The sequence below is a fragment of the Haemorhous mexicanus genome, chromosome 2 (assembly GCF_027477595.1).
Source record: "Haemorhous mexicanus isolate bHaeMex1 chromosome 2, bHaeMex1.pri, whole genome shotgun sequence".
Lineage (NCBI taxonomy): Eukaryota > Metazoa > Chordata > Aves > Passeriformes > Fringillidae > Haemorhous > Haemorhous mexicanus.
This window is the reverse complement of record NC_082342.1, coordinates 84,026,714-84,049,619: the sequence shown is the minus strand read 5'-3', so window position 1 is coordinate 84,049,619 and position 22,906 is coordinate 84,026,714. Positions and strand designations below refer to the sequence as shown.

The 22,906-nt window shown below is 36.7% G+C and overlaps 1 protein-coding gene across 1 annotated transcript in view; it reads left to right on the top strand.

The window, feature by feature from the left end:
• Positions 1–22,906, top strand: part of NALCN (sodium leak channel, non-selective) — a 225,785-nt gene that overhangs the window by 100,457 nt on the left and 102,422 nt on the right. Inside the window, exons 11-12 of the mRNA XM_059839301.1 lie at positions 15,231–15,362; positions 21,118–21,285. Of these exons, the coding sequence (XP_059695284.1) occupies positions 15,231–15,362; positions 21,118–21,285 (300 nt within the window). The remainder of the gene's footprint in view (positions 1–15,230; positions 15,363–21,117; positions 21,286–22,906) is intronic.

Below are 22,906 nucleotides of genomic sequence, written 5' to 3'. Positions count from 1 at the left end.
CCATTGAGAATTATCAAATAAGAATTACATGTTACAAATATAGGACAACAGCATTTTTTCTATCAAAGGATATTCCTTTGTTGTTCAAAAAAATGTTTGATGCTCATATTTTTAAAGAAATCCTTTGAAGTTCACTTCAATAGAAACTCTTGCCATACAGACCAGATGAGATTTAGTTTACTAATTAGCTGCTTCATTTTGATTTAGCATATAACAAAATCAAATCACAATTCTAGAATTTTTATTAATTAAACTTTTAAAAACAGCTGTGTATGTGCTGATGGCAAACTTTTAACCTCCCTTCTTCTTTTATTTAATTTTCTTTCTTATTAATTCCCAGCCTGATTTAATTTTCTATGTTTTCAGGCAGACAATGCACTCACTAGCTGAAGAACAGGAGCTAGAAGTGAGGCTCATATAAATCCTTTTTGTAGAATGAGTTTCACAGCCCATGAACAGCAATTTCCCTTACAGATCCCCCCACATTTCTGTCAAACACTCTTATAAAATTCACCATGGTACTAAACCTGTCTTTTGTTTTTCCTCCTTTGCTCTTATTCTGCTTTTCTGTCCTTCCCTGGTGTGAACAGATCTTAAATCCCTGTCCATATGCTTTCACATCGAGAAAGTATTTCTGAAGGCAAAATTCATTAGAGGACATGTGGGAATAATTTTTGAAAGGATGGGTTATAGGGAGAAGAAGTTTTGGGTTTTTTTAAGAGTTCAGGAATTTGTAGGAAAGGAAAATTATATATTTTCTTTACTCCCTCTTATTCAATCAACTTCTTTCTATCCATGTCTCTTCACAGTATTGAGGGCATGCCCCAGAATTTATAATTTTCAAGCAAAATCACACATTACCTTATGTGTCTCTACTGTCTTTACTGCTTGATCAATCCTATTTATTTTGTGTAACCCTATCCATCTCCAGTAGCATTCAGTGAAGCAGCTCTTTTTTAGGTAGTGTTAAAGCTTTCAGTGTTACATATCAGCCCTACATGCAACTGAACTGCTCTTTTAGTTTCCTGGGTTTATGATGAGCAGAATTTAACACAGCTCTGTGAAGATGAAATGGTGAAAGGAGTCCAAAAATTGCCTTGTACCCCTCTACACACAATCTCCCAGCCTTTAAAAGAAGATCTGCATTTGGTGCATCTGTTGGTTTGTCTTTTATAGGACCTGCTTGGTTTTATGCTCTAAGTATGACCATAGTTATGAACTGTACACATTATGCTTATTTCTTTTTATAGTCCATCTAAATTTTTAACTCTTCTTAATCTTATTTTGGGAAAAAAAAAAAAAAAACAAAAACAAAACCACTGGAAGTTGTGTGCATGTTTCTAGAATATAACTAGAAGGTTGCAGTCTCCTTTGTCCTATAACTCTAGCATCTCCATGAGATTTACAAGACACAGTTCCTGTGTGGTCCAGTCCAAATCCAACCTTACCATCATGACTTTGTTAGCAAGTGGGTAAATAATTTCTTCTGCTACTGCCTATGAGATGGAAGCAATTAAAGACAATAAATGTATTTTCATTCTGGGATGCTACTGTGTTTCATCCAAGCCACATTAAACTGAGTAGTCTTTCCATATCCTTTTGGTTAGACAGGTCTATCCACTGGTTTTACCTTACTGAAGGAAAAAGGGATATCCCAGCTTGGCTGCAGTAAAGGTAGTCTGGCAGATGAATCTGGAGACCAGACACTTTGCAAGGAAAAGGGAAGTATAAAGCAAATCACTGCCCCTTCCCTTCTGAATAATTGGCAATCAAAATCTCTCATTAACTCTGCTATCCCCCTGCCCAAGGCAATAGAGTCTAAATTGTGCACAGTTTCCAGTGCTATTTCAGATAGGGAGAAATACTTCTGTGGTTCTTCTCTGTGTGGTAAATTTTGTTTGATTGGAAGCCACTTTACTAGAAAGTAGGTTTTGAGCCTAAGTGCAAAATATATATATTTTTTTTGCTTCTAATTATTCATCTGATCACTTCTTTAATGGAGCATTTGATTTATTTCAAAGTAATCTCTGCTTTTTATATGTAAATCACAAACTTGAGAGTGTGCTAATTAAATTATGCAAGGAAAATGCAAGGAAAAACTGTTCTAATCAAAAGGTGGAAATTCTATTAGAATGTTTGGTATTTATTTATATAGGCTTCCAAAGGAGGTAGCAGTTGACAGTCTGAACTACACTGTACACCGTGTTCCCAAGACAAATGCAGTGCATACAGTAACTAAGAAGATTAATGTACTCTGTGAGGCAAGGCATTGCAATCAGAAACCAATAATCAATACAAATGACCAGTATGACCCAGGAAAAGATTTTCATTAACTCCAGGTTAATTGTAGTCATCTTAATTCTTTAATTCCAGAAACCAATAGTAGATACAAATGGCCAGTCTGACCCAGGAAAATATTTTCATTCATTCTGGGTAGAGTTGTCTTAATTGCCTAAAGCACACATTTGGCAGTTTTTAGTTCAGAAGGTAAGTTATCAAAGAACTGAAGTATTCTAATTTTTCTAATGCTGATCAAGTACTTCTCTTAGTTTTAAACAGCTCAACAATACCAAAGCTGTGAAAAAGCACTGAAATTTAGCTCAGCCATCCAAAGAATTTCAAAGCACATATGTTATAATAATCATTGTACTAAGATAAAAAGCTGGAATAAGTACCAAGAGAATATAAGGAGCTCTAGCTGTATATATAACTTTTCTTGGAGGAGGGTTTTATCTTAGTGTGTTTTTCATGAAATACAATCATAGTAGGAAGAAAACCCACTGAAAAAATAGTTTCCTTCCATGAATAATTGCATTTTTAGAATCTCATTTTCCAGGTTCTCATGCTGTATGGAAACACTGACAGCAGGTTGTCCAGTGACAGGACTAGATGCTTCCACATGCATATTTGGAAGTTAGAAAATAAATTTACATGGATATGTTTTTGTTGTTTCCATGTCAGAAAAGAAAAAGCTTCCTTGAAGAATTTGGATTTATTTTGTTTCACCATCACTTTTTCAAAATAAGAAAAATTGTTTCCCATCTCTCTTTTTTCTTTTTTGTTCTTCTTTTCTGTTAAATTGTTGGATTGTTACTGCTTTCTCAGTAATTGGGAATTTAAAATAGTGCTTCATCATTGTACAAGATGTTGCAGGCAAATAGAAATTCAATCTCTGCTTATCATGAATTGCTCTCTATGTTGTTTTTTCATGAGCCCAAAAGAAAAGATATGCCCTAAAGTCTTTCTAAGAGCAGGTTTTAAATTTTCAGTCCTCCAACACATTCTGAGTTCTGTAAGCTCTCTCCGGCCTCCTGTCACTTTATCAGCAGAGCACCCACGTAAGTATTCCATGAGATGAACCCTGTTGTGAGGAGAGCTGGGTTACAGCACATGTGTCCAGCACTGAGCCTTGTCCCCTGCAGAGCATCTGCAGAGTCAGAAGGTACCAACTTTGATATGAGCAACTAATTCATTGGAGCTGACACAGCCATGAGGCCACTCTGAAACAGATTCTGCGCTGAATTCTTGAGCATATGGTTTAAAGTGTGAGGGGGCAAAAAAGGAAAGGGCAGGCAGTGTATTTCACCACTCTCTAGCATGCCTGCACCAGTCTTGGTACATGGGTAATTTTCTAAAAATAATATAAAGAATTCTGAAGGATTTCACGATGATCCTAAATACTAATCGCAGAATGAGGTGCAATGCTTACATTATGGTCTACTGCTCTTTCAGCTCATGAGTTAATCATTGTCATAACAGCAACCTTTACATTTATAAAACAGCTTGTAAATCTACAGGACTGCAATAACATAAAAAATAAAAATTATTCTAATTAATTGAGAAATAAAAGGCCAAAGGAAACAGAGGCAGTGAAAATGGCTTATTCACACCTGGTTAATAAATGACATTTCAGAGACATGATTCTTGAATTGAAATGTAAGTGAAAGAGTAAGTAGTCTATTGAAGCAATTTCAGGGAGCCCTTCCAGGTGAAATCTTCAAAGGCATATAATTCAAGGAACAAGTGTTAATTGAAATTTGTTGGAAGTGAAGTTCCTAGAGTTCTAAAATGTAAAAGTTAGAGACGTTTTGAAGGCATTGAAAAAAATTACAGCACAGGTAGGATCCAGATTCTTTTCATTGCCACTCACCTTCCGTGAAATCCAGGGGAAAGTTGAAGCCCCTGTAATAATCAATTACATGTCAAAATTATGTTTAGTATGCATCTGAAGGAGTAAGCAATATATTATGTATCACAGCTCATAAATGGCACAGCTTCTAAATAGTAGCAAATAGATTTGGTATTAGAAATGGAGCTATTTTGCTGCAGAGTAGGCCCAACATTATTACTTTTTTTTTTTTCTTTTGTGGTCAACATATTTTCAAAATATAAGTATGAAAACATAGGAAATGTCAACATTGTTGACATACATAAAATAGGAGAATACTATATCTAGAGGATTCAGCAACAGTATGTAAACACAGATAATACTATAATGCAGATAGTGAATCAGCTGGAGCTTTCAGGGAAGAAATTAGAAAATACAGATTAAAAATGTCAAGTGCATCCATTATAGGGTGATTGAGGACAGCATCAGCAATTGGTTATAAACTTGGCCTGCTCTATAAGTGTCTATTTATATAAATGTATATATGTGCATACATATAGTTTTTATATAATTATATGTTTATGTGGTGTGCATCCATAATGTGAGCAGGTGGGAATGTGTCTATACCTCTTCCTGTATCTGAGGTTCACAGAGTGGCTAAGGTTGGGAGGCACCACAATGGCACTTCTGGTCCAACCTCCCTTCTTAAGCAGGATCACACTTGAGCACGTTGCACAGGATTGCATCCAGAGGGTTCTCGATTATCTTCAGTGAGGGAGACTTCACAGCCTCTGTGAGCAACCTGTTTCTGTGTGTTGTCACCCACACAGATTAAATGCATTAAGGTTAACACATAAAATGCATCAAGGTTAAATGCCTTTTTATACATAGAAAATGCACTAAAGTTAAATGCATTTTGAGTTGTGATTTTAAGCTAGTTCAGTTTTTTTTATTGTCAGAGGATAAGAACTTTTGCACTCTCTCTTTGCAAATAGTCTGGGACTAGGGAGCATATTAATCCCCATAGGACAGCGGTGCAATTAATCACACCTCAGTAGAGAGTGAATGTCCACCCTACAGCATTGATGAAGTCACTAGATATTAAAAAAAACTTAATTTGCCCTATTTAATTGTACATTTTAGTCATTAATTATTTTGACTCATATTTTCTGAATTGATCTGTATTGCTATATTTAGGAAAAAGATCAAAACTTCATATTATTTGGGTTCTGTTTTTCGCATTTCATACTATGTAGCTTTAGAGAAATTACTGCTGAGGTGATGATATACTTATTAACAGTTCTAAAAATCTGGCAGGTAGGTAACAATTTTTATGCATTGTTGTTATCGTTAACAATTTAAGTAGTATTTTTAGATTTCTTTTATGTTGCAGCAGCTGCTCTCAATTTCTCTAAGTTAGATTGCAGTTGCTGAAAGGCTGCTTACTTCCTCTCTTCTTGCAAAGAAAATGACATACTGTGTTAGCTGATTTATAAATTGGTGGGGAGGAGGGTCCTTTAGTTTCAAAGAAGCCATTATTTCATGTATTTTTAGGGCAGAAGAGTCACCATTTTCTTTTTGACTGTTCTGTTAGAAGTTTGTGGGAGGAGAAAAGTGGCTGCTGTTAGTAAGAGGCATACAGAAATGTATCTATGCTACTGCTTTATTCTGTTGTTGCAGGATGTGAATTAACAGGATGCAGCTACTCTGAAAGAGGCATATGCAACACATTCTTTAGCCCTATAGCAGAAATAGAAATTTGGCTTTCAAATCTAAGATGTAAGGGGAAAAATATGTATCTAATTTCTGACAAACTTTAGCCCTAAAGGCTTGGTTACTCAAAAAACTCTAATATAAGAGTTTTTAATTTCTCTTCATTAGGATTTCTATCATTATTTCTTTTTGTTTACTTCCTAATTGTGTATTTTCTCATTCTTGCTGTGTTATTGGCTTAACTTTGTTCCTTTGATCAGAATTCAGTTTGCCTTTTTTTAAAGTAGCTTTTAAATATTACAGAGACATTTAGATTATTACAGAGACATATAGATTATTATTAACAACTTCTGATTTCTTTATGATTTTAGCTATGCCATGCCATCTGAAAATTACATTTGTTGCCTTAAAACCTTATTGTGATAGCATAGAATCCTATGCTTACTAATTGGAGAACATATTAGCGTGTCCTGAAATGCTACCATTATTCAGTAGTCGTCCCATTTCCAGATTGTTTTGAGGCTGCATGGTAGGAGACCTTGTGAAAGTACAGATACAGTGGCTACCTTGAGTTTTGTATTCTAATCAGATGCAGTAGAAGGTGGAAAGAGAAGCACAGTAAAGTGAAACTTGTAGAATATTTTATTAGCTAGGACAGTTTACAGTCTACAGTGCTCTTTCTGCTTAGCCAGTGTCACCTCTGCTGCAGCCAGAAAACATTTATAGAAAAGTTTCCAAAGGCATATTCTAAAACATGCAAGAGTTATGAAGTTTGTGTTTTGGGGACCATTTTCCTCCCTTGACTATCACCATACCACCCAAATTATCTCCTGCAGCTGATAACAAAGGGTCTCTGTGCTAAGGTGATCTGAAAGCAACACAGTTTCTAAGCAGATTTTTCATTGGACTGTGCATCTTAAAGAGTCTTTACACTTATCTCTACTACATCACTACCCTAAGAACTTCTTCTCTATCATCATAAAAATGTTAAAGCAAGTGTCTGTAGACACGATTGCTGAAGAACCACCCTGCTTTCATTGCACTGGGACAATTGGTCCGTACTGGAAAGCCAAGACTGCCCCCTTGATATCACCAAACATCTGAGTTGTGGCTTCTGACTTATTTCCTTTGCAGTATCTAAAAGCCACCTCTCCCAGCATCTGTAAAACTCATCCTTCACCTTGTTTACTCGATGAGGTTGCATTATTTGAATTCATCCTAGCATTGAAGTTCCTCTCAAATACGGTAGATGGTTTCTCAGATTTACAATGTTTCTTAATGGCCCACACTGATGTATAACTGCATCAATATAAGGTTTTTAAAAGCTTGTTCCCATAACATTTCTGATTAATGCTTAATAATTTTCAGAAATGTTCAGATTGCAGAGCATGGGAATAATTGCTAAAAGTCTTCTCACAAGCATATCTTTGTCAGACAGTCATAAAGTAATTTGAAAGCAAAATGGTTTTTAGAAAATTAGTTACATAGCTTGTAAAATGCTCTACAATGTCCTGAAAACAAAAGGGAAAATTTTCTGCAATTTCACAATTTTGTACTTGCTCAGATGGCCATTAACCAACAAGATGAAAATCAAATTTATCCTATTCATACTATGAATTATGTGTGATTAGCAGTGTATAGAATGTGATTTTCTAAAGCTTCTTTCATATTCAAGGTATCTTCAAGCACTTTGCAAAAAAAAAAAAAAAAAGAGAGACTGAATAAACACCATAAGTATACTAAACGTGTATAGGACAAAAAAGCTTGCCCTTTTCTTTAGGCCAGGATTGAATCTTTGCTTGGTGACTCTTACAAATCCTGTTTCATAGAATCCTAAAGTCAAGGGGATTTTGCTATTTCTAGTCTTGTACATTATAATAGTTTCTTAGGCTTTTTTGGTGTGTCCTGATTTCAACATTTAATCAAGAATGACTGGCAATCATGTTCCTTTCTTAGTGGTAATAATTCTATGCATACACCTTAAACTGGCCCTGCTCTATAAAACCCATAATCCCTTAATTATGTATTTAGGAGTCATGGGCCAACCTCTGAAATGTCCAGAAAGAATGAGAATTTACTTGCAATACTTTCATTTTACTAATTTTTGACCTAGTGTTTTCCAAGCTGCTATAATGAACTTGAGTCATGCTTTGCTAGCTCTTCTGAATAAGTTTTCTGTATTCTGTGATGCCCACATAACTCCAGCTAATTGGGCTTTATGAATGAATGGGTACCATAAGACTGGCAGTTCTGTTCCAGAATGCATCTCCACATATTGTGGTGATTCTGTGCATGGAAATAAGCTGGGACTTGCATTTGCCTTCCTGTCACTGCAGTGGTAGGATCTGGGTTCCAACAGGCCCATAAGTAAAAAAGGCTGGATTAGCACAAATGGAAGCTTTTCTGTTGCTGTTCAGTAATATCACCCAACTGTTTTGTGCTCATCTAAACGACTTAAAAAATCAAAGTCTATTCTAACTACCAGAAAGTATGGTCTTCCAGTAGGTAGATGTATTATTTGTACAGGAGTACAAATAATATACAGCATTATTATAATGATAGATGTAAACTTAACCACAATGATCATGTAGCCAGTATAAGGTCTTTAAACAGGTATAGCTGGAAGCTTGGCTGGAATGTTTTAACAGAATCTAGCTTCCTTGTGCAAATAGCAAAAAACAATGGAGGCTAAAAGGGAGTAAGAAGCTTGCCAGAGCCATTCCATTCAAACACAGAGGAGGAGATACTATTGGTTTATGAAGTATTAAAGCATATCTAAAATATAAAAAATACAGATACAATTGTGTTTGTCCATTGATGAATGTACAATTCAAGAGTATCAAAATCTGAAAAGAAAGCTGCTTACCCATAGAGTGATTATCAAAGCCTTTTAGTTAAATTATGTTTACACTGTTCATTAATTGGTTTGGTACTTTCAAGAGCTACCCTGCCAGTTTTACAATTATGCACTCTAAGCTTTTCAAACACTAAATAGCCCAAATAAGCAAAGCTTTTCTACATATCAGATCCTCACCATGTCTTGCTCAGTACTAATAAGTTTGATGGCTTTGTAGGTAATTTTTTATTCTTCAAGACTCTTTTTTGGGGTTTTTTGTTTTCTTAGATCACCACCAAGACTGTTAGTATTATCAGATGAAGTCCAAAGTTCTGTAGGTCTAAACTGAAACCATTGAGACCTTTAAAGACACCTCTTTCAAGGTTTCACATGATAATATTAAACATTATCAGCTAGGTCAGTTTTAAGTTAGTAATATCAGGGTAATATGGCCCATGGGTTCTTTCATTATTAGGTCTGTCATACCCTACAAATTTGCAACATTTACCATTTTGCTTAGTAAGTAAGATCTATTATGGTCTTGAAACAAAAATCCTATATGAAGGATGGTGATACAAAGAGTGGGCTGATATACATATCAAGCCCCCAAAAGGAATCTAGCATTAGGAAAAGGTAGTTTTTTATTCAGTTATTCCAGTTTGCTTAGTGACTGCCTTTCTCATGGACCACTGCTTTCCTGAGCCAGCGTCTGTGGCTCTGGCTGTACAAACTGGCAGCTGCTGTGGGTGTTCTCCAGGGCAGTGAGCTGGCAAAGTCAAATTTATGTCACTTGTCCTTCCTCTGCCATGCAGAAACGTGGGAGGAGTATTAAAGCAATGTATCCCATTCTGATACTACTGGAGTGATAAAAGACTGCTTTAGGCCATGCATTGTAATGCTCTGTAGTCTCTACCTGTCAGCAATTCAGTGTCATTACTTGATTTTTTGGCTGAATCCAGGATATTTAATACAGTTTTTCATTCAGAGTTCCTCAGCTGCACCAAGCATGTCCCTAGTGTTAAATAAATGAGTAGTATTTTAGAAGTATTTTTTGCATTCATGAAATTCCCATCTGAGCACAAAACAAATCCGTGGCTCCTTTGCGTATTTCCTAACAATGAAAGAATTTGGATGATTAACAATTTGTAATGTACTGATTGTTATGGCCACTGCATCTCTAATGCACTGTGCCATACAGGTTCTTCGGTGTCTTGGACACTGAGAATTAGGATCCTGCATGAAGTCAGATGCCAACATTACAGGTAATTCATAGTAAATATAAGAAATTCATCACTGTTGTAGTTGATTGATGGCAGAGACTTCTTCAACACAGATAATCTTAAATCCAATTTAATATTAGATTCACTTTACCATGTATCTGGCTGACAGCAACATCAGAACATTTCTTTCATCTCATTCCTACACAGCTTAAGAAACACACGTCCAAGGGCTAAAAAAAGTCAGTAAATTAAACAAGAACAAAAATTGGCATTATGTCTCCTCTTTCAAGTTTGCATGGAGAATTTTCCATGCCTATGTGCTCTGAAAAGGGCTGTAATCTAAATGATACACTGCTGATCCGATGATCCAGAATGACTTTCAAGGCTTGGGCAAAAGCTGTGGACTAAATTCAGCTTTTATTTAGGCCTCATTCCAAATACAGAAATACATAAAGAGACGGTGGATTCTCATGGTCGACATAGCGGCAGAGGTGTGTCTGAAGTGTTTTAAGGGTGCAAATACGAATTAAAATTCTGTGATGCAGAAAGAACAAACTGAGGCAGATTGGAGTAGGGGGAAAGCTGGGCACGGTAGGTGTGTGGGTTAGTACACTGTGATTGATCTCCTAAAGATAAAGCAAGCTGTGTGAGAGGCCAGCGGGAAAGCTGCTTATCGTGCACAGCATTCGTGACAAGTGAGCAGCTAGATTCTGACATGACGTAGAAATAAAACAGGAAACACAGATGCCAATCTGGTCCCCATGAACTGGCCAGTCCTGGGATTTAAAAATAATGATTTTTTTTTTTTTTTTTAAATCTCCTCAGCATACCATTTTTGCTGTGCGTGTGGTGGAGGTATTTGTTCAGATACCTCCACCTTGCTGGCCCTGTGCGCTCTCTGTCTCTTTGCCAGCACCTAGGTGCTTTTATTGTTCTGCTCCACAGCTATCTCTTAATTTGTTACCTCAGCCAGCTGTTCCTGCATTTACATTGCCTGTGCCTGGCTTGAGTCCTGTCTGAGCCTCCTTCCTTATTATCTTAACATTGAATCGTGTTATGCCAGTGTAATACTTTCTATTAGCTAAATAGTTTCCTTTCAGTTTAATTGGGAAGGCGACCTTGACAACAAGCTTTATTGAATCTTACTGAAAAATAAAAGGTGCTGCAGAGAGTCCAGAGAAGGACAAGGACCCTGGTGAATGGGCTGGAGCACAAGTCTTGTGAGTGGCTGAGGGAGCTGGGGATGTTTAGCCTGGAGAACAGGAGGCTCAGGGTAGACCTTATTCCTCTCTATAAGTATATACAAGGAAAGTTTAGTAAGGTGGGGTCAGTCTATTCGCCATGTTACAAGTGACATGATGAAAGGAAACGGCTTCAAGTTGCACCATGGGAGGTTTACATTAGCTATTAGAAGAAATTTCTTATTGGAAAGGGCTGTCAAACATTGGAATAGGCTGCTCAGGGAAGTGGTGGAGTCACCATCCCTGGAATTTTTTAAAAACATGTGCTGTGTCACTGGAGGACATGGTTCAATGGTAAACATGGGAGTGGTACTAGGTTCGACATGCTGGTCTTAAAATTCCTTTCCAGCTTTAAGCATTCTGTGATGCTATGAACCAAACTATGATTAGGATATTATTTCTGTTACTGCTGTTTATTTTCCAGGGTTAAATACACCACTGCAAAATCTTTTTATGACTGTCTGTTCTGGTTCTGGCCAGGACAAGATTAGTCTTTGCAGTGGCCAGAACAAGGCATGGTTAGAACCTGGAAGTTATTCTATACCACCTCATGTCATTGCTGGGGTCAGGGGGAAAGGAGTCTCTTGCAACAAGAAGGAGTCTTTCCTTCTGGAGGGAGTGGCAGGGGGAGTGCTTGGGTAATGCTGGTTCTGAACATTCTGCCTGTGATTCAATCACCTCTCTCTTGTACGCTTGTTATTGATGTTGTTGTTCTAACTGTTCATCTCCTTATCTCATTGCCGTTTCCAGTAAGTTGTTCTTAGCCCATGATCTTTACCTTTTGTGCCTTCAATTCTTCTCTCCAGCCACCAGCAGGGGAGGGAGGCGGGGGGAGTGAGCAAGTGGCAGTGTGGTTTGGAGCATATCAGTGGCAGCACTAAATTGAGGAGTAGCATTCCTAAATCACCACAGTGTCCAAAGGTACAGGCTAGATGACAAAGTGTGCATATATGTATAAGTATATCAAGACAGTTTATTCATTTTTATTTTTCCTGTATTATCATTTTGCTTCCCTGTGAAAGGAGACAAAAGTGGTTTTTGCAACCTCACTTGCTAGTTTCTTTTAGCAAGTACTTTCACAATTGAGACAGAATACTTCATTATTATGATGGAAATTTTGACACCATTAAAAATACAGTGTAAAATATGCAGAGAGAATAACTATCTGGTTGGAATTTGTGTGAAATGGAAATGTAAAGGATAGAATGACACCTGTTTTGAATCATACCACTGAAAAAAATGCATGATTGATGCCAGCAGCCCTACCTCTAATTATTGTATTCTTATAGCTTGCCTTGTGGATTAAAAATAAAAGCAAGACCTTATTTAGCCACTATTTTGGTGACTTACCTGTTCTTTAGGTATTATTAACCCCTGCTTGTTCTATAAATTTCTAAATGTAAGGCTTCTCTCCTGAACCTCCCTTTCTAGAATAGAATATACAACCATTTTATGTCACTAGAGTCAAAAGGAAGCCAGCTTGCATAAGAAGGGTTTGACCTGTCTTCTGTCTGCAATGCTATCTGTAGTTCACACAAAAAATCCAAGTATTAAGAGACAAGAGGCAATTCTATCAGCTTGCATGCTTATAAATATGCACTTAGTCTCCATTCAGCTTCAATTTAAACCAGCTATCTTAAACTCCAGTGGAATTCAAGAGGGAATGAATTCTTCAGTAGGCAGGCACAAGGCTTTGCTAAAAGCTGAACAAGTACTAGTTCTTGCAGCCTCCCATGCATCCTAAATTATATTCTAGTTTCATCAAAAAAGAAGCACACAACAATCCTGTGTAAAGAGTGGCTTGGTTAAGACTGAGCTTCAGGCAGGGTTTCACATAAAATGTTAATGCTGACTATTCTTTCAGCTCATTAAAGACTGAGACAGTATTTTACAACTATATATATGAATTTTCTAATGTGTTAATGTATCTTACGAATGTAAAAATATGTGTTTCTTAAGTTTTGCATACTTCTGAAGTAGACAATCTTTGAGATTCTTTTCAACCTAAACCATTCCATGATTCTATGAGTTTCACATTCACAAGCCTCAGTTCTCTTGGGGCAGTGTAACTACTCTGCTAGAAGGACAATACAGCAGAAAACAGTCTAGGTTTCTGCATTGCAGGGGTGGTAACTTCCTAAAACCTGTACTGATGAGATCAGGTGTTCTAGAGGCTCCTCATAGGAAGGAGAAATTGGTCAGGTTGTGAGATTCAGGAGCAGTCTTTTTTGCAAAGACCATGAGAATGTGGAGTTCAGGAACATTCAAAGAAGGAACAAAGCCAGAAGATAGGACCACAAGCCTGGTGTTCTGACTTTTTCATGTTCAGGTGTCTGCTTGGAAAAATCCCATATTACACAGTCATAGAGAATAGAGGTTCCAGAAGAACTGGTTGATTTTCAAGGATCTTCGTCCTTCAAGTTAAAAAAGGGTCTCTTTCCAAGTGCAGGAAATCAAAAAAATGTGACAGGAGGTCCACATAACTGAACCAGTAGCTCTGGATAAAACTCAGGAAGCATACAGGAAATGGAATCAGGGCCAAGTTTCCCAGGAGGAGTACAAATACCCTGTCTTAGAGTGGAGTTACAGGATTGAATCTGCCATGACATGGAAGGCAACAAGAAGGGCTTCTACATATAAGAGAAGCAAAAGGAAAACTAGAAAAATGTGAGCCTGCTGTTGAAAGGATTAGGAGACCTTGCAAGGCAAGGCAGTGGCACAGAAATGGTTGAGGCTTTTTTCACCCATCTTGATAGGTAAGACTGACCTTCAGGAATCTCAAGCCCCTGAGTTTTGGGAGAAATTCTGGAACCATGATGAACAGCTGAACAAAACAAAAGATTTTTCCACTGTGAAGGTGGTCAAACAGTGGAACAGATTGCACAGATGGGTTGCAGAGCCTTCATCATGCAAGATACTCAAACTCTGGCTGAGCAAAGTTCTGGAATACCTGCTCTAGCTGACTCTGCTTAAGCAGGCAGAACCAGTCTAGATCATGTCAAGTCCCTTCCAATGTAAATAATTATGTGATTATGTGTACATAAACCAGTACCTTTTTAGGGAAAAGATGAAAGGAGGCAGAGTTCTTCTAAATTTTTAGTTCTCTTTTTCCTGAAATTTTGTTAGGCACTTCTACATATAAACTCAGGAACTGATAAAAATGGCCTTTTCTACTGTAAGTAAAACTTACACACAAACACAAGGAACCATAATGGTACATAACTTACTCATATTGAAGACCTGAACTCTATTACTTGTGGAAATGTCTAAAACAATATCAATATTAGTGACCATTCATTCAAAGATTTTTTTAATGTACAATAACAGTATGTTCTGTTTTGAACAGAACAGTATGTTTAAAACCAGTATGTTCTGTGTTTGACTCTAGCTTCTACTGTGGCTGACCCAGTGAGGGAAGTAGTTAAGCTTTTAGGGTAAATCATAAGTCCATGGTCTATCAGTAATGTTTTGGCATCTCAAACATGTAAACTCCTGGGCACTGCTCTGTGCCTCTCTTTCTGTCTTCTCTCCTGTGTGGCTATAGTAGCAGTGACTCAAAGCAATGAGTACACAGATATGTGAATTATGGTACTTCATAGCTCATAGGCTCAGATGTGTATGTAGATGTATTTTATTCATTTAAGCAATAGTTTGACATCAGACGAATCTCATCAAACATGTTTCTTGAGCAAAAGCATAGCACAAGATAGAAATTGATGTAACTTTTTCCTGAACAATAAGTCATTGAAATTTGCATAAATAAATCATAATTCAGGAGTATTGAACAAGGCCCAATGACTAGATAGATGTGCTCTTTATGCTTTAGAACATACTAAAGTAATGGATATCATATTAAATTAAAAACCTTCAGTAAGAAGTCAATTGGCAAATAGAAACTAAAAAGTACCAAAAAAAATCTCAAAACCTGCACATGTAAACCAGTTGAAGCAATATATTGAAACATATTTTAAAGTGTAATATGTCAAAATCATGTAAAGAAGCTTTGGAATTACATATTGTTGTAGCTCATTATGTTTTGACAATGTAATAGAACTTTAAAATGCTCATGGTTTGACTCCTCTTGATGATAAAATTTTCTTTTTCTTTTGTAGAAAATGATGAGGTCATCTGTGTTTCATATGTTCATACTAAGCATGGTTGCTGTCGATGTGATTGTTGCTGCTAGCAACTACTATAAAGGAGAAAACTTCAAGAGACAATATGATGAATTTTACCTTGCTGAGGTGAGTATGATAAAACGACTATCTGGGTAATTTTCAAGATAAGCTAAAGTAAAAAATGTGATTGTCAAGAACATTTTAGCATGTAATTTTTTATTCCCTCAAGCATTCCAAGAATATTTGCTCACTTGTTCAACTTCCTCTGTCTGACAATGGCTGACAGCCCTATCTTACAACCTTTTGAAAGGTAATTTCCTGAAACAAAATATTAGTGGTAGTGAGCTGAGGCTTAAGGGTAACATCTGCAGGCAATGCATGGCTGCTGAGTTGCTATCTTTTTCTAGCAGGAGTGCAACATTCAGAAGAATTTAACTTTAAAAAGATGACAAAACATTGTATTTAAAAATATAATATAGAACTTCTTCCTAAATAATCTTTATTTGATATATATACTTAGCTTCCAGAAGGTCCTTAAGCATAACCAAAATAGTGTTACAAATAGTCTGGCTTCAGCAATTGCAAGAGCACACTAACAAAAAACCCATTTATGCATTCTTGGGAGGAGTCTGTGTTCTTGAACCAGTTAGGTGGAGCTACCAGTGACATTCTGACAGGGAACCTGCTTGAGTCATTAGCTGGTCAAGAATCTCTAGAGCATGTACTGTAGAGCATGCACTAGAGATCCTAGAACCTTCCTGGATTGGGCACATTTCTCCTTTATGCTTACTGCACTTTCCCTGGCTTCAATAGTTCACAGTCCTTTGGAGCCAGAGGGGTCATTCTTAGACTAGAGTGAATGATAGCAGAATATTCCTGGTTGTTTCTCTGGTTTTGGTTGTTGTGTGGTTTTCTGTGTCTAAATATGCTTGATATTCAGACTTATATGCCCAACTTTAAGCCCTTTAGTCCATAACAGTACAATGCTTTATGAATCTTGTTTTTTAAGGAAGATTGAATTGATAGGTATTTTTTCTCTTAGTTTTAGAATTTGTATCTGGTCACTTAAAATTGCGTGAAGCTGAGAGTTCTCCAGTTAGAAACAGCACTAGAGTCCAAACCTTTAAAAAGGTGCAAATTATAAAGACAGCAGTGCTGTGTCATTCTTCATTGTCTCTCGTGATGCTGGGGATTGCTGTATTTTGTATGAATATTGAGTCAATGTTGGCATGGACAACAATTACAAGAATAATTGTGAAATGTATTGTCTTTATCTCAAGTTCCAAGTCTATTTGAAAAACAACATGAACATGAAAATTATTATCCTGAAAATAAGACATTGGAATAAAACCAGCAAGTGCTGAGTTTTCATAAAACGCTCCACAGATCTTAGAATAGAATTGAGGACAGGGAAACTCATTTTAATTTACATCATGGTTTAACCCCAGCCAGCAGCTCAGCCCCATGCATCCTCTTGTTCACTCTGCCTCAGTGGGATGGGGCAGAGAACAGTCATAGTAAAAGTGAGACAACTCATGGGTTGAGATAAAAAACAGTTTAATAGGAAAAGCAAAAGTCATACACACAAGCAAAGCAAAGCAAGGGATTCATTCACTACTTCCCATGGGCTGGAAAACCATCTCCAGGAAAGCCAGACTCCATAACAGTAACTTGGGAAGACAAACAACATCACTTTAAATATGCCCCTCCTTCCTTCTGCTTCCTCTAGCCTTAAATGCTGGCACAGTGCCCTGTGGCATAGGATGATATCCTTGTGTTCAGTTGGGATCATCTGTCCTGGCTGTTTCCCCTCCCCACTCCTTGTGTACCCCCAGCCTGATCACTGGTGGGGTGAGAGGCAGAAAAAGCCTTGAGTTCTTCCAAGCTCTGCTCAGCAACAGCTGAAACATCCCTGGGTTACCAACACTGTGTCGGGCACAAATCCAAAATAGCACCATACAAACTATGATGGGGAAAATTAACTCTGACACAGGCAAATCCAGTACAATATCCTTGGCTGGAAACAAATAATTAAGTCAGCATTAAAGCCTGAGGCCATGAACTCTTCACAGCAGGCATTTTTGCTTTGTGCCCAGGATACAGCAAGTAGAGCCTGGATTCTTTAAAAAATAACATTAATTCTATTTATATTCAAAATAGGGAACATTGCATGTCCTATTTCTATTTTGGCTCTGAATATATAGTATAATTATGCTTTTATTAATCAGTGCTAGAAACAATCTCTTCAACATTTATTTCAAGTATAAAGTTTGCGGGGTTTTTTCCAGTAGAAATACGTGCCAGGGTTTATTCAAGGTGAGTCTATAATGTAAACTAGTGTCTCTCCTCTAAGCAATGTCCAGTTTTCTTTAACAATACATTTTTCTCTTTCTGCATAGCTTAGATAATTGATTTCTTAGTGGAAAGGTTGTCAGAAAAATCTTTTGTTTGCCTTTTTACATTTCCAAGTATGTGAGGTAAAGTATTCTGGGATTGAGAAAGGTGGGATTTTTTTATTTGTAAAGAATTTCTTATGTCCATTTATTGGATTTCCTGGTTTTATTTTTCTTTTTTTTTTTTTTTCTAATCCTGTGATGCTTTTGCTAGAGGCACTATAAAAATCAAACTAACACAACCCTAGTATGTTATGGAAGGAGGAACAAAGTATCAGAAGAGCAAAAGAATAAAAAAATCCTGAGAGAGAGGAAAACTTGATAAGCTGGTGTCATTTCCTATTTGGTTGTTGTGAAACTTCAGTGGGAACTGACTTGAGCAGCCAACAGCAGTGAGGATTCACTTTGCTAAAGGAAATGGCCAGATAGACTACAGCAAGCATATCTGGCTTTCTGCTACGTTTTCCAGAAGTTATCTTGGAAGCTGCTGGCTCTAGGAGATGTCTGATAAAATATCTCACTTGGTCCATCCTGTGTATCACACGTTGTAGTGGCCTAGAATTGTAGAAATACATCCACTTAAACTCAGTGGGCAAATCTAAATTAATTTATTGAGATGCCCCATACCAATAAAAGAAACTTGTTTTCATTGTTGGAAAGGAAAGACAAACTCAAGAAGGCAAAGGCTAAACAAGAAGATAAAATAAATTAATCTATACCCAGATCCCATTACTTGCATAATTTTGTATACCCAGTAGTAAATAAGAGGTTCTGACAGGCATGTCAACTTGTATGCACCAGTCCTGCAGATTAATCAAAACCAGAATTTTAACAGGATGACTCAAAACCCCAGTGCAGTATCCAGGAAAGAGTAGAGTTTCAAACACACTTTGGTAATTTTAAATGAGGATGCTGAGTTTAAATGCTCAATATCTAGACAGAATAGGGATGGATCTTGGTTTTTATATGGATCTTCCATTATAACATGTTACATACTAGCTGTCTAATTTGAGCTGCATACGATTTCTACAAATACTGTCCGAATACCAGAGTTCAAAACCAGGTGCTGCTCCTTTATAGTTTCTCCTAGATTCCTTTTGTAACATGTCCCCTTGCAGTGCTGCCTTTGGGTAGCCTTTGCCCTGTCCTGGATGAAGGAAGGATTGAATGCTGTGTCAAATCTGGTAGTGAGGGAAGTGCTAGAGGTCTGTGCCCTTAATCCCACTGATCCTTCTTGGAAGAATTCTTATCTTTCCTGGCAGCTTGATAACCTTTCAAGTAAGACACAGTAAATGAGTCTGTCACGGTTGGATGCTGACTGATAGGGAGCTCTGCCTCTGCAGAGTGGCTACTAGCAAAAGGTAATGTTGATGAAGGTGAGATTAATACCATAAAACTTCCAGGTGACCAAAAGGGACACAACTATCAGGGAAATGGCCCATTCTTGTTAGCTCCTCTTTGGCCTCCCCAAAGCAGAATTGGTAACATAGTGGAGGGTGAGTGCTTGGCAGCTCCTTATGTGTTACACCTGTGTTTTCTGCTCTGGCTTCTGAGTTTGCTTTTGCCTTCTCTCTACAGCAATGAAAGGAATTATTCCAGCTTTAAAAAAAAAAACCGCAAAACTATAAAATTGTATTGCATTTCACACCTAACAAAAAGTTCTAGTCAGATATTCTAAATCTTCTCCTCTAATTAATTACAAGGAAGGAAAAAAACACAAGCTCTGTCAGCAGGAAGACAGGTGTATAAATGTAATCAGATGTTATGCAAACCATTTGATACATTTTTAAGTGCCAGTGGTTTGAATTCATTTGACAAGTATGTGAAATGCAAATGATCCTGCCCACACATTTTTAGAATAAATTAAAATACACTTAACATCATATTTGTTAGTCTTGTTCTAATAGGAAGCCTATGTGCTCAAAAGTGTGTATGTGTGTATTTAAATGGCATTGTTATCCCACCTGCTCTGAGTTGCATCCCAGCTGCTTTTTAACCACTGTTCCAATTTGCCTAATTCAATGGCCTTCTTCTTTTAGGACTCAGTTAGATGTTGTGTCATTTAAAGTGAGTTTTACTTTTAAGATTTTTTTGCTAAAACATTTTCCTTGTGTCTTAGAGATTTTCACTTAAAGGAGTAGTCTTTCAAACCTGGCTGATTGTTCTCCTTGGGATCCCAGAACACAAGCTGTAATACTGGCAAGATCCATTTGAGGATAAAGGCATATATGTGTCCCTACACTGTCTGGCATAAACTTCAGTGTTTAATTTCCATCTCCACTCCTGCTGGTGACAGTCCTGTATACATAAAATACATAAAATTTTATTTAGCTATCTCACAACCTCCCTCTTTCATGTTGATAAATATATTTTTGATGGACTGCAGAGTTTAAATTTTTAAGGTAGCATCCCAGAGATTTTCATTGTCAGGGTCAGGAATAAAATCTTAGTCTCTAACTCTTATATCCCCTGCCAAATTCAGTAGACCTTATGTCCCACAGTCACTTAGTCTCTCCATCTTAACAGACTTATAATGCTTGTCTTCAAAGGAGATTTAAGTTATATTTTCTTTATTTGTACTGCACTTTGAAAGTATTAGTTGAATTAGATATGACCTAATGTTATTTTAGGGTCTCTTTTAAACCTCAGTGTGTGTAAAGGGTCAGAGAGTAATATTTCTGAGTCACAGAAAAGCATTTCCATTGCATATACTGGCTGTTGGAAAGTGTGGAAGTACATACAGTGGTAAAATAAGAAGGCACATGAGGAAATGTGCCTAGCCAGAAGTATTTTTTTGGTAGTGAGAGAAATAAGAGAAAATAAATCTTGAAGATGTACACCTATGATTTTGTTCAAACTGAACATTATAAATTTTACTGTGCAAATATTTCAAGAAAAATGTCTGGAAGAATCCCAGAGTCATTCCCTACAAGTAGATTTCTTCCCACCATGTCCAAGTTCTTAAACATCATTATGAAAATTAACTAATTCTGGACTGAATTTTAATTTCCTCTCCTTTTAAAATTTGTTTTAAGGGCTTAAAAACCGTTACCTCTTTTCTACCTGTTTTGGTTGTCGTATTACTATGTATGTTTTAGAAAATTGAAGTAGCAATTTTCAAGCTTTGTTGTCTTTCTTAGCTCTCTTGAAATTCTTCAGAAATCTCATACGTGTTGCTTCAAATTTTGAAAAAGTCATATCATCATATTTTCTTTTTTATATATATATTTAAAGTGAAAGATCATCTGGATGGATTTACTACTTCATGCTTTCCAATCACAAAATCTACCTGTCTGTGTTGAGTCTAGAAAATTTTGTGAAGTGAAATCAATTTTTGTTTATTCTGTTTAGAATATGGGTGGTTTTGTTAAATATTATGAAGATCTTTATTTTTGCCATACAGTGCCCTGATAGACATCATGACATAGAAACTTCTAATTTAACTCAGTGTTTTGAATGCATCTTTCTTATTTTATATATCCATCTAGGTTGCTTTTACAGTTCTGTTTGATTTAGAAGCTCTTCTGAAGATCTGGTGTTTGGGTTTCACAGGATACATCAGCTCATCTCTACACAAGTTTGAGTTGCTGCTTGTAATTGGAACCACTCTCCATATTTATCCAGACCTCTATCACTCTCAATTTACATATTTTCAGGTATGATCAGCTACTTTTACTTTTTATCCTATTTACCAAATTAAAATGTTTCCGTCTACATTTCACACAAATTTCAATTTTCTCATAGTATTGACTCATTTTGAGAATAACTTTAAAATTAAAAAATCTCTGGTTTTTTTTTCTCTCTCTCTCTATGTTCATTGGGTGGATTTACAAAAATAGCATTCTTTCTAACTTTGCTGAAAAGTCCCTTCTGTTATCAGTAACTCCCATTTCTTATCTGAGCTGCACTGTTCAGTAAGTTCTGGTTTGTTTCTTCATTGTTCTTCACTGAGCCTTGAGCTATTACACAGCTGTTGAGAGTATCACATTCCCATAGTGTCCACCACTACTTTCCTGGCTGTTCTCCCTGAGGCCTCAATTCACTTGCTGTTGTTTCTCCAAATCTTCATCTCTGGGGCAGTCACATGCTAAGTTACTGTGGGTCTTCTGAGAAAATTTCTCCAGAATCATCCTAGACTTGGGTTTTTTATCTCTCCAGCCATTCCTTATCTAGAGCCAGTGTGTTTATTGAGGCTCTTCTTGCATTTTCACTTGCAGAAAGAGCAGGAAAGAGAGACCCAAAAAAGACTGATTAATTCTGACTTATCATTCTGACTGATTCTTCTTGTCAGCCAGCCCAACCAGTTCCCAATTCATCCTCCTTCAAGTGCTTAGGGTTGATCCAGTTTTAGGAGAAAGCATTGGGATTCATTATGAGTTATGTTACACAGTGCTAAACAAAGGGTTTTTAAAGAATATAAATTATAAAGGATTGATATCTGCCTATTATTCAGCTAATGGGTTGGTATGGTGAATAAGTAATATTGAATAGGGAAAAATAAGAAATCATCAGACAGTGTTCTGTCAATAAATGTTATATGACACATATTGTAAACATGAATACAGCATGGGGGAAGCAGTCTCCCCAAGTGTGAGTTGAAACATAATGGCCTTTTCAGATTTCTGCAAATGTCATCCTGTATTTTTTCTGAATAGTTCTGCAAACCTCCTCAAGGAAGCTTTCAGGATGAAAAAATCTATTTTGTTTTCACCTGATATAATTTGAAGACTTTTAAGTCATTATAGCTTTGATTTTGCTGTCCAAATATGTAGAATGTTGTTACTCCATGCAGCATGATGCATCTAAGGTGCAAGGAAGGATGATGTGTCAGGAGTATGCAATTGCACTCTTGTGTCAAAAGCACAGGGAGTGTAGCTGGGAACTCTCAGTTAAAGCAGTCAGCAAATTGGTTCATATTTATCAGGACATAATCTGCTTATGACTGGTGGTTTCTTCGTAAGAATTTTCAACATAAATTATGAATGCTGGACTAAGTGAACGACATCATCGCTAACTCATAGGATTGAGAGTATGATTAAAATATAGGCAGATGCTGGTAATAAAATAATATATCTTTTATTTTTAATGGATTTAATTAGTTCATGGAGCAATGGAGGTGGTGGTGTTTTTTTAATTACACAGTGCTAGCTTTTATGACAGAAAACTTCAAGATGTGTTTTTTTTTTTCTTCCAAAATATATGAAAGACATACTTTTTACAAGCAAAAACACCTGCCACACTGAAGGATTTGGGTTGTGTTTTGCAATTCAAGTCCCC